Source organism: Tupaia chinensis, unplaced genomic scaffold (genome assembly GCF_000334495.1).
Source record: "Tupaia chinensis unplaced genomic scaffold, TupChi_1.0 Scaffold000276_2, whole genome shotgun sequence".
In the NCBI taxonomy this organism is placed as follows: Eukaryota; Metazoa; Chordata; class Mammalia; order Scandentia; family Tupaiidae; genus Tupaia; species Tupaia belangeri.
In genome coordinates, this window is record NW_006159759.1 from 1,479,742 (window position 1) to 1,492,686 (window position 12,945).

Sequence of the window (12,945 nt, forward strand, 5' to 3'; positions counted from 1 at the left end):
TATATATAGTCATATAGTATTTCACTCTGACATTTGTCTCCAACTTGGAGTGATTTTGCCTCCCACTCCTACACTCAAGGTGCATTTGGAATTATCTGGAGATATTTCTGGTTGTCACTCAGGGAAGGGGCCATTTTGGCATCTGGTGATTACAGCACAAGAATGCTGTTAAACATTCTACAATGCACAGGATACCCATGACACTGAAGAATTATCCATCCTCAAATTTCAATAGGGTCACAATAGAGAAATCCTAGATTCTACCCCTCTGAGTGGGTGCAGGGGAGAGCTAAGTGCTGTCAAACTGAATGAGCACACCACAGCTTCGCTCATTAATACCTCAGAGCTACACTCTGGAAAATTCCATACTCACATATATATTCAAATGGCAAGGATAATATTTTCTGCCTTTCTTGCCATTGTTACCTCTTCTGTGCAATTCTATGCCTCAAAACTAGCTTCCATATTTCAGGAGTAGCATTTAGCCATGAGCTCAGCAGCAACCAACCAGTTCGTGAACCCAGACTATATACATTTTCTGTAGCCACGGTGTCCAGAAACCATGTGAAGTTCACCACTAACCAAAGAACACTTCTTCCTCCATTCATTTTACCAATCAACAATTTTTGGGCACTTGCTACATGCCTGTATGGGTATTAGAAACACTGGGATAAACTAAATAAAGTCGCTCCTAGAGAGTCTAGGAGGATGTAGGCAAGAAATACATAACCAACCAGTGAATAAAATAATTGCCAGTCTTGATAGGTGTTATGAAGGAAACAAAATGCCTAGTATGCTCAAAATGCCTAGCTTGTAATGTTTTTGGGGTGAGCAAGGAAATCCTCTCTGAAGAGCTTATACTATAAGCTAAAACCCAAAGGAGGAGTTAGAGAAAGTCGGGCCATCAGCCAAGAAAACATTATGTTAGAAACTGGGAATGGCGAACTCAGAAACCATCAATTAGAAAAGAGCAAACGCCAGCAGGTGGCATGGTGGTTAAGGCACTGGACTCCCACATGGTTGACCGCAGTTTGAGTCCCATACCTAGAATTTGCACACTCTCTCTCATGCACATACCCTATAGAAAATTAAAAATAATAATAAATAAAATAAAAATAAGTTTTTTTAAAAATAGGAAATGGAAGAAGGCCTGTGCGACAGTAAGACATCATTTTTTTAAAAAAAGAATTAGTTAACTTTATTTATTTATTTTAATTTGACCAGAGAGGGACAGAACGAGAGACAGAGAGGAAAAGAGAGAGAGGGAGAGTTAGAAAGCAAGCTGCCAGGTCCAGGACTCAAACCATGGTCAACCATGTGGAGTTCAGTGCCCTTAACTACCACACCACCTGCCAGCCCCCATCAAGTTTTTGTTTTTTCCAAAGAGTTGCATTCATAGGCATGGTGTGTATTGTAAAACTGACTTAACTGGGGATGACTGGCACATCAAGTAGTAAGAACCAAAAATTTGCCTTGCAAAAAATTCCCAAGTGGGGGCCTGCAGTTAGCATAATGGCTATGTCTCTGAACCCCCATGTAGTTGACCGTGGTTTGAGTCCTGGACCCGGTGGCTTAAACTCACGCCGGGTGTATGTGCATGTGTGCCCAAGATAGAGAGAGGAGAATGGAGGAGAAGGGATTGCGGCGTGGCCATGCCCCCCCGGGGGTGATTTCTTGCTTTCTATCTCTCTGTCTCTCTGTCTTTCTGGCAAGCACATATGCCCTATAGCAAAAATCTCTCCAAACAAAAAAAAAGAAAAAAAAAAAAGAATTCCCAAGGAAGCATATTTTTTCACTGTCCTTTTTTTTTAAACACCTTGTAGATGTTCTCATGGCCTTTAATGAAAGGAAACGCCAGTTAATGAGTTGCAGTCATGAGGTTGTAAATTTATAAACAGAGAGTATATAAATCAAAGGCATGATCTACAAATATTCCCTCTGCCTGGACTTTTCTTCCCTGATTATGAACCTACCCTTCATCACCATGCTTTATTATAACTGGAAGAGGCAGGATGAATGTGAGCTTGAACCTGGTCCTCATGTTTAACGATGTCCCTAAGGCATAAATCACTGTCTAAAAGCCAGGGTTCCTGTTACATTATTAAAAATGCTATGTTGAAGTTTTTATACATTTCACAAATTCATAAAATTCATAAATTAATAGGGTTTGATGGACAAAAGTTCAACTAGACCACTCCCTCAGTGCCAGAAGAGCTTATAGAATTTATGCATCTTGCCTAGTGTTCCATAGACAGCTTGTGGCAGAGCTATCATATTGATAGATTGCAGTTAGTCTTCAGATTCCTGTCAAATGCTCTTTTTGAGAACTCAAGCTGTCTCTCTTTAGTCAATTTGGTGGACTGTATAATTTTTTTTAAGGTTTTGTAATAGGGTATGTGCACTTGCCAGAGAGAGAGACAGTGAGAAGGAAAGTGAGAAATTACTCCCTGGGAGCCACGTTGCAATCCTTTCTCCTCCATGGTCTTACAGGGATCGACATCTCTGGGAATCTCTCACTTCCTACAAGCATTATGTGACTTTAAGATGAGAAAGCAGGTCCAGGACTCAAACTGTAGTTGACCATGTGGGAGTCCAGTGCCTTTAACCACCACACCACCTGCTGACCCCAAGTACATTAGATTTTTAATTATCTTCTTAGCATGTTATCACTTTTATTACACATTGCTCTAATTTTTTGTTGTTATACATTATATTACTTGAGAAATGCTGACAGAATGAGATGCTAAGTAGACCCTAAAATTCACATAGAGTAAGTTTAGTGCTTTCTTGGCACTTGAATTCTGTCCCCTCCCCCCAGATCTTACCCTGGTGTTTCTTCAGTATCCCCAACAGAGCTTACTCCAGGTATGGATGCTGTAGTTAATCAGGTTGGCCTGTGATTCCTCATCAGGATTTCCGAGATCTCCATCATAATTTTCTCAACTTGTTTGCCTCTTCCTTTACCATAGATGTATCTGTGGGAAGGTTAAATCATGACTTTCATGACAACACGATTGAGAGCCTTAAAGTTTAAGCACCTCCAATAGCCATTGAAAGGCTGAACACAGCGAAGTGCCACTAGTTTGTCTTGGAAGACAGACTATTAAACAGGTTAAGTTAAAATGGCATGCTTTGGGCCAGCCGGTAACATAGTGGTTAAAGCAGCTAGATCCCACATGTCCAGCTGTGCAGTTTGAAACTTGGTGGCTTTAGAAACATACCAAGTATGTGTATGTGTACCAGATTCTGAAAAGAGAAAGAGATGGAAAAAGGATTGTCACATGATCATTTTCCCATGGGAGGTGTTCCTCACTTTCTCTCTCTATCTCACTTTAGGGAGCATGTGCACCCTGTGGGAAACTGAATATGAGACTATTAATTAGTTCAGGTATGGACTAAATAAGAATCACTTTATAATTCTTTTCAAACTGTAGCTTGGGCACAATAAACAATCAAGTATACGGAGCTCAGAAGATTTCCATTTAAACAGTTTCACAAATCCTCCAAGACAATATCAGGTAAGCATGAATTTTTAAATAAGCCTAGTTGTTTTATAATATTTAGATTTGGAAACTATATGATATGCAAAATGAAAATATTAGGATATTTTTCTCAATATCAAAAAAATACATTTAGTCAACAATTATTTATTGAGTAACTACCATGTACCAGCTACTTTCTAAGGGCTGGGTATATAAACAATAAAGTCTTGAAACATGAAGTACAGAATCTACATGTCTGTTGTAATGGGGCTAACTTTACAAAAAGTCATCTCAAATCCCACTGCCAAGAAATAATGATTGCTTACTTTTAGTGAATATTCTACCAGATGACATTTGTATGTGTGTATATAACCTTACATATGTATGTGTGTATATAACCTTACATATGTATGTATGTACATATGTATGTACATATTTATATAATAGCCCTTAAATAATGAGTAATTGTTTTATAACCTGTTTTTCACTCTAAGAAATAGATAACCCCACTAATATTATTGAATGTAGAATACTCTTCTGTATAAATATGTGGTAATTTATTAAAATAATCCCTTATTGATAGACATTTAAGGCTTTTATTCCCTGCTATTATAAGAAATACTACTATGAACATACTCATCTATGTACCAAAGCATTTCTTTAGAATAAGCTCTTGAATATTTTTATTGTCTACTCTTTAATTTGGGGCTTAAGTAGTAAGATTTGGTTTAGTTATATTTCTATCCAAGACTTTCCACAGATGTATATCTCCTGATTTTCATGCAAATCTCATAATTTTCATAAAAAATATATAGTAAAAGTAACATCCACATGACAGAAGCTCAGGTACTGGAGAAAATCTATTTCATTGAAACTAGCCATTTCTAATCTCAAAGCAAGTATAACATCAAAACTGGCTACACTCTTATTTAGTGAGGTGGTGGGAAGTGGAGACATAAACAAGTGGGCATTGGGCTGAGTCCCCATTTCTGAACTAAAAGCAAATATAACATAAAAACTGGCCACATTCTTAGTGAGGTCATGGGAAGTGGGGACATCTGGTTAATTCCCTATTTCCATATGCCATGCTGCGAAATTTTAACCTGTCAACTGAAAGGCTGTGCTTTAATACTTTTCAAATAACATACAAGCAATGGACATAAAGAATTAGATGTCTGTTCTAAACTTACTCTTTTCCTCAACTGTTAACTTTTGAGCCATTAGCCCAGGTAATTTGAAAATTCCTTTCTAAGACAAACCAGATTTGGAGATATCATACAACCCCTGCCAGTTAAATCACCATCACTTCTCAAGTGCTTACCAGAGGGAGGGATACTCAATCATTTATCCCAAAAGAGAGATTTATCACGAATATATAACTGAAATGGATTTTCCTTTCTCTGTGTAGAAAATAATGAAGAGGCTCATTAAAAGATATGTACTGAAAGCTCAGATAGATAAGGAGAGTGACGAAGTAAATGAAGGTGAGTTGAACACAGGGACAAGCTAGCTCTGAGCATGAGCCAGGCCACAGGGCATGATGCAGAGCAAACAGTGAGCTGGAGGGATGGGATGGGAAGTCTGAGCTTCAAGAAGAGTAGAACAGGGAGAGAGGTGTGGGGCAGAGGGCAGCAGGTGGTATAGTGGTTAAAGTGCTGGACTCCTACATGGCCAACTGCGGTTAGAGTCCTGGACCTAGATGCTTGAAAATCATGCTGGGCACATATGCATGCATGCCTAAAATGCCAGGAGAAGAGTGAATGAGAAGGGACTGTGGCATGGCATATTCCCCGGGAGGTGATTTATCACTTTTCCTCTCACTGTCTTTCTTCAGCAGCATGTACTCTATAGCAAAAACAAGAACAAAAACAAAGTAGAATAGGGTCTCTCTCACCAACCATCTTTTTCTCTAAACAGTGGGGAGCAGGCTATTTCTCCACAGCTGGGGACAGATGTCACTGCTAGATAAAAAGTTATTGTATTTATGCAAGAGTTAGAGGGAGGAGAAAGTGGCCATCGAAGGTGAGGGGTTGCTACCGTTTCCCTTTAATTGACTTTAGGAAGACTTTTGCTATCACTTGGTAATAATGTCTTTATTCACCAAAATACATAACTGACAAATTAGAAAATTGCTCCATTAGAAAGTTATTTCCTTTGAAAGGTTTAAAGAATACAGGTGTGTGAGAAATTAGGACTGATTTCATCCTATCCCAGACTCACTGCATTATTTATTTACCATTGACTTCTTATCACCCTTGCCTTTAAAAGGGGAGCTGAAGGAAATTAAGCAGGACATCTCAAGTCTCCGCTATGAACTCCTTGAAGAAAAATCTCACAATACAGAGGACCTAGCAGAACTTATTAGAAAACTTGGAGAGAAATTATCCATGGAACCAAATCAAGAGGAAAGCAATAGATAATACAAAGACTCCCTAGAATTTCATATTTATTTGTCCACTTGAAGCCATATTATTTCCTGATTTATTTTTTGAAGTGCCGATGTGCCCATGTAATGAACAAGAAAAACTTAAAGGATAACTTGGGTTATCCTATCATTGGGAACCCTAATGTCTGAAATTTTTTGGTGATTAAGATTTATTATTGATGCTGAAGTTCATGGATTATAATGAAAATTATACCCAGTTGTTTGGTGCTTGTTTTATAAACTGCTTTCTTGGGTATAATTATTGTGATGATGTGATTGCCATGTAATGTCTACCTGGGATCTGATCTCAGCTGTTGGGGACCAGACCTTGTTATTCCTGTGTGGTTTTTCCTCTGATTTCAGGCACCTTCTTGCCTGCTTGGTAGATCCCCCTCTGGTGACATGCAGCTGTGAAATATGGAAAAGAAATCATCTACGGCTATTGAAAGAATGCTCTTTAATCATCATCTACACCTACTTATCCCCCAAAGAATGTGATCATTAGTGTCTGTGTAAAATGGGCTTATGTCTATGTTAAATTTGTTGATTCATCTCTTTGAAAATGTTATACTTAACAATGAAAAAGTGTTTCCTCCACCAAATCCTGGAAGGTGGTCCTGTTGTATGTGTGACTGTGTGTGTAAGAGTATGTGACTATGCAGACTCATTCACATTTCTTTGCTAGCTAATGTGAATACTCAAAAGCTCTTACATTTTTTTTATTGTGACTGAAAAATTACTATCCAAATAAGAACTTTTTATTGGAGAAGTATCAAAGCCACAAACAATGTGGTAATTTTGTTCAATTATAGCACAATTTTGTGCCATTTCTGAGGGCATGTACAGGTCAATTCCCACATTTGGCCACTGACTGTAAAAAAAAAAAAAAGTGATGTAGAATTTTGCAAATATTTATCTATTATTCTTAGTACCTTCTATCCTTCTCCCCAAATACATAAGACAGAAATTTGCATTTGTGTGCATTCACAAAGGAAAGGTTGTTCTTACTTACTAATGATGTGGGACAGTATCTCAAACAACTGAAGAGAGAAATGCAGATTCATCTGTTTGCCTAAAGACTATTGACACTGAGATGATACTGGGCATTAACTGGAAATGCTGCTTTGAATTTAATGGAGGAGAGCTTCAAATGCAAATCTTGAACTTTTTTCATAGATGAAGTGGTCACGCAAAATCTGTTTAACTCCAACTTGGGGTTCATAAATTTAAATCAAAGAACCTTTATGTAACCATACTAGAAAACGCTAAAAATGTATCTTTAGTGATTTTGTATTTGTGGATATTACTTATTAAGAAGTTACTTAGTGATACAAGAGAGGTCTATTTTCAAATGTTTTGTGACAATATTTGAATCAGCAGTTGTGAAAAATCAACCTCATACCAAATGCACCATCAGCAAATTAAAATAATCTAACATCCACAACGTTTGTGTGTCGTGCCATGCAAGAGATTGGCCTCTGTACCAAGGACTGCACTGTGACAGCGCATGAACTTGACTCCAGAAGACTCTACCAAAGATATTCAGAATCCTCAAAGTTCTTTTTGTTTGTTTGCTTTTTTCTTCTTTCAAGTTGGAATGACTTGACAAGATACAAGTCTGAGAAACGCAATAGACACAACTGTGAGTTCTTTCATAAAAGGCACTACCTCCGAAGGCATGTATTATAGCTTAAAATTAACATCCTAGACTCAGAAGATTTTCCTCAAAGTGCAGCTGAACTGGCACTTCTAATTTCCCGTAAATTAGAAGATGAAAAGAGAACCAACCATATGTATTAGGGCGTTGGGAACGTCATGGTGTATTTTTCTATGCAAAAATGTGTCATGACTTTCCTGACAACCCAGTATTTCTAATGTTTATTAATTTCCTCCATGAGTGAGAGAGGAAAAGAAAAACAGACAGACAGAGAGAAAGAGTGAAAGAGAGAAGCAACATCCCTAACAGGGCTTCGAAACTGTGACCCACCCCTAGCCAGCCCTGGATCAGGGCAAGCATGTCTGTGGGGTATTCAGGGAGGTCTTCAGATGAGAGACTGGAGCCTTTCTACATGGGACTGCATATATTACCGCCGTACTACTGACTGGCCTCCGCAATAAGGAAGATTTTTAAAATTCCAACAAGAACTTAATTAAAGGCATATTACCAGGATGATCATAAACATGCCAAAAATCTCAAGCCCACTGGCTTTAAATCCTCTGTTTAGGATACAGTTTCACCTTTTAAAATAAGATAAATAGTAAGTTTGAAGTGTATTTATCCCAGTTTTTTGGCCATATTTCTTTCCTGTAAGGTGATGCTTTCTGGAGATTAGGGCACCAGGAGGATAGAGCAGTGATACTTTTCATTCTGATCACACAGCTGCTCCCCACGGGCTGACCCTTGCCCACCCTTCATTTCCTTATTGTCAGGCCCACCACCAATGAACAGAACCAGATCCTTACTTCTGTACATCAACAGCTGCTTTCACTCTCTGCTTTTACTACTTCCAAACCGAGAAAGAGTACAAACTCAGCATGAGTTTTACTAGGCACATAAAATAAATGACCAAAATCTACTATCGACGAAAAACAACCAGGGATTGAAAGGAATTGTAAACAGTGTCTCACTTCAAGGTACTCCCAGCCAAATAGAGAAATGGTTCTGAATACAACTACGAGAAATATTTACTGAACACCTACCATGTGCCAGGCACTGAGATTATATTTTCCTTGCATTATCGAATTTACTCTAGCTGTATGCTTACAATAACTGCATGAGGTAAATACTATTATTTCGTAAATGAGACAACTGAGGCATTTAGAAGCCAAGAAACTTGGACATAGAATAAGTGTTAGAGCTAGGAACAAAATTTATACTCACTTGACACTTTTCAGTGGCTTTGATCAGTCATACTGGCATGTGGTTACCTCACTGAGAGTCTTCTACTTAAGACTCTTAGTGAGGAAAAAAAGGGCTATAGTTGAACACCCCAACTTCCACCATATGTCCAGTCTAGAGATAAACAATAATGTTAACTGAGAAAGATTAAAAGTAAAGAGATTTGTACTTAAAAGAATTGTAGAGGAAGAGAAGGAAAAATATCTTTTTCTTAGAAGAGAAGGAGAAATCTCTTGTTCTTACCCATCCTAGGTTCATGGCTGAGGCCTCCATAACAAAAGACAGATTTACCAAAAAAAAAAGGGGGGGGGATTTATCAAATATAAGTTCTATGTGACATGAGGATCTTTAGACCCAAACAAACTTTTGCATCTCTGCTAACTTTGATGAAGAATGGACAGTTGGGGGAAAATAAAACTGGGGGAAACTTAACACAGCCCTTTCTGATTATCTGTCTTCAGGGACAAGAAGCTTCCTTTTTTTTTAAGCATATGGAGGGCACTTCTCAAATGAGGGTCTTTTAACTAGTTTCAGGGGAGAGGGGTCAAGGCGATATGAGGGTAACCTTCCTGCTTCTCGAATTCCTATAGCTTAACCTATTCAATATACCAATGAGTAATATTTTAGAGTAGTATATCCTGAACCACATTGTAGTTAAAAGAATTTTAAAATTTTCAAAAAGCAATGTAAGATGGGGCCAGCAGATGGTGTAATACTTGTATTGCTAGACTCTCACATAGTCAATGGCAGTTTGCGTCCAGGATTCAGTGACTTAAAACTCATGCCAAGCACATGTGCTTTGTGTGTTCAAGATCCCTGGAGGAGAATGGAGGAGAAGGGATTGCGTTGTAGCCATCCTCCCTGGGTGGTGATTTCTCATGTTCTGTCTGTGTCTCTGGCAAGTGTATGTGCCCTGTAGTAAAAATCTTTCTCTAATAATAATAATAATAATAATAATAATAATAGAATACAAGATGAAGATATATGTTCAGGGTGGAGACAGTGTGAACAAGAACAAAAGACCAAGAGTTGGGTGTGAATATGGGGTAATGAGGGAGTTATTCAGAGAGTAATAGTTAATACAATGACTGTGAGTCAGTGGGGAGAATGAGGTGACTCTGAACCAGACACTTTGACTTTATTTGGGCAAACTATCTCACCTTCTAGGACTATTTCAGTATGAAAGAATCTCATTGCCATGTCAATAATAAGAACAAAGCAAACTTCCAATTAAAATGGAGAAACCATATGTCAGTGTTTGCCAACCTGGGAAATTGCCCAATCAGTCCTCTAATAGAATCGCTGTTGGGACTTATTACCAGTTCAGGCTAAGGAATAAAGAACCCACGACACAGGTGGTGTTTCCTCATGTGGCACATTCAGTATACCCTGCATTAGTTCTGATTCTAACAAGCAAATACAGCCTCTGTCTTCTCTAAAACCTTTCGTCATCACCTTGTGCCACATAGGCTTACAAAAGTCATGCTAGTCAGCTTGACAGCTCTGTTGAATGGTGTCTGATATGGTTCCTACACTGGAGGGTCTCTGCTCTTTGATGTAGATGGTACAGGTTTCCAAGTATGTAAGTTAAACAAAGGTTGTGCAGGAGAGTAGCTTCACATCCTAAAATGGATGAAGTTGAAAATTCAGCTGAATATGTTATTCTGCAAAACACTGACTCATAGTCTGGGTCTTTACTTTTATATGTGGGTGACTGAAGTGAGAAATACACCCTGAACATGCTGAAAGACCTGGGTAATTAAGGCAAATGTATTCTTTTCTTCGTTATTCATTATAATGCTTGCTTTCTCCCCTACTCTGTATTTATACCTATAGCTACAAACATTTCCAGAGGCATTAAAAACAAAACAAAACAAAAACAAAAAAAATCTTCTGCAGGATAAATTTGATGATAACACCTGTTGAAACACCTTTCATTTTGGAATGGATTTTTGTACAACTGTGTAAAGAGCTAGAGACATGACTGACTGTATGATAATTTTTTTCAAAATATTAATGCAATTTGATAGTCTATTTATCCAGTATAGGTAGACTATGGGAATAGTGACTCATATTTTTCAAACTCTAATGAAAGAAGCCATCTTATTTGATGGTAAACATGATTATATTTACTAAAGAAATCATGTATTCACAATAAGCATAATACTTCCTAAGTAAGTATAATGTTATCTGCGGCATTAAATAAAAGCCAGGAGAAAGATTTATTTGTTTGGGCTGCTTTATGAAAACACTATAAACTGAGTAGCTTATAAACAGAAGTTTATTTCTCACTATTCTAAAGGCTAGGAATTCCAAGAACAAGACAGTAACTGATTCAGGAACTGCACCCCAACTCATAGATGGCATCTCTGGGTCCTCACATGGTACCAAGGGGAAGGGCACTCTCCGGGTCCTTTTTTAATAAGGACTAAAGCCATTCATGAGAGCTTAGGCCCCATTAAATAATACCTTTCAAAGGCCCACCTCCAAATACCACTATGTTGGGGAATACGATTTTAACACATGGAAGGAGGGGTACCACAAATGTCCAGACCATGGCAACTGGTATTCACAGTAGCTAAAAAATTTTCACCTGTCTACTTTTTCTAATCTCCACCCTGCAAGTCAGAAGACTCATCATCATCCACTGATAATCTAGTAAGTTGTATAAAAGGTAGGTAGACATGCCCATTCTCTGGGAAATACACAGAACATGATGAACTATATTTTTAGTCATAAAAATGTTTTTAATCATAAATTGTATTTTAAATTTCCCTTTTGACATTCAGGAAGTGAGTCTTGAACTTCACTACCCTGCATTTTTTTCCTCATCATAGTCCATGAAAATAGACTCTCATCTCACCATAAGAACAATCTTTTCAGAATAGAGTTTACTTATTATGTTCCTGACTGAAGGGACTATGGCAATGCTCTGCTGCTTTTGCCTTAACCTTTGCAGGATTCCGTGATTCAGCCATATGACATTTACCCTTCACTCATCTTCAGAGAGTGGACTTGCATCGGAATAATTGGAAAAGGTCAAATTTTGCAGCATTTCCTTGTATTTCAGAAAAAGTTAGCATGTTGTCATGTTGTTGCTACCATTTGTTAACACACAGGAAAATATACCTATACCTCCCCCCCACACACATATATGACATATATATAGTCTGTCATGATGTGTAATAGATAACCATCTAATACTATACAGACACACACACACGGAATACGATTTTAACACATGGAAGGAGGGGTACCACAAATGTCCAGACCATGGCAACTGGTATTCACAGTAGCTAAAAAATTTTCACCTGTCTACTTTTTCTAATCTCCACCCTGCAAGTCAGAAGACTCATCATCATCCACTGATAATCTAGTAAGTTGTATAAAAGGTAGGTAGACATGCCCATTCTCTGGGAAATACACAGAACATGATGAACTATATTTTTAGTCATAAAAATGTTTTTAATCATAAATTGTATTTTAAATTTCCCTTTTGACATTCAGGAAGTGAGTCTTGAACTTCACTACCCTGCATTTTTTTCCTCATCATAGTCCATGAAAATAGACTCTCATCTCACCATAAGAACAATCTTTTCAGAATAGAGTTTACTTATTATGTTCCTGACTGAAGGGACTATGGCAATGCTCTGCTGCTTTTGCCTTAACCTTTGCAGGATTCCGTGATTCAGCCATATGACATTTACCCTTCACTCATCTTCAGAGAGTGGACTTGCATCGGAATAATTGGAAAAGGTCAAATTTTGCAGCATTTCCTTGTATTTCAGAAAAAGTTAGCATGTTGTCATGTTGTTGCTACCATTTGTTAACACACAGGAAAATATACCTATACCTCCCCCCCACACACATATATGACATATATATAGTCTGTCATGATGTGTAATAGATAACCATCTAATACTATACAGACACACACACACACACACACACACACACACACATATGATTAAACACATTTTTCAAAGCATAGCTATCTATGAGACTAGAAAAAATATTATGCTTATAAATAAGGATTCTTTTTGTTTCTTGTCTTCTCATTTTGTTTTTTCCACATTTTAATGGTTTTGGCCCTCATCGAGTCTCTGTATGTTATCTGCCTCTTCTGAATTCCCTTCAGC

General features: G+C 37.8%; 1 protein-coding gene across 1 annotated transcript in view; it reads left to right on the forward strand.

The window, feature by feature from the left end:
- Positions 1 to 6,505, forward strand: part of TRPC6 (transient receptor potential cation channel subfamily C member 6) — a 108,259-nt gene extending 101,754 nt beyond the window's left edge. The window contains exons 12-14 of the mRNA XM_027772483.1: positions 3,435 to 3,518; positions 4,891 to 4,966; positions 5,751 to 6,505. Coding sequence (XP_027628284.1) covers positions 3,435 to 3,518; positions 4,891 to 4,966; positions 5,751 to 5,902 — 312 coding nt within the window. The 3' untranslated portion in view covers positions 5,903 to 6,505. The remainder of the gene's footprint in view (positions 1 to 3,434; positions 3,519 to 4,890; positions 4,967 to 5,750) is intronic.
- Positions 6,506 to 12,945: the final 6,440 nt, after the last annotated feature.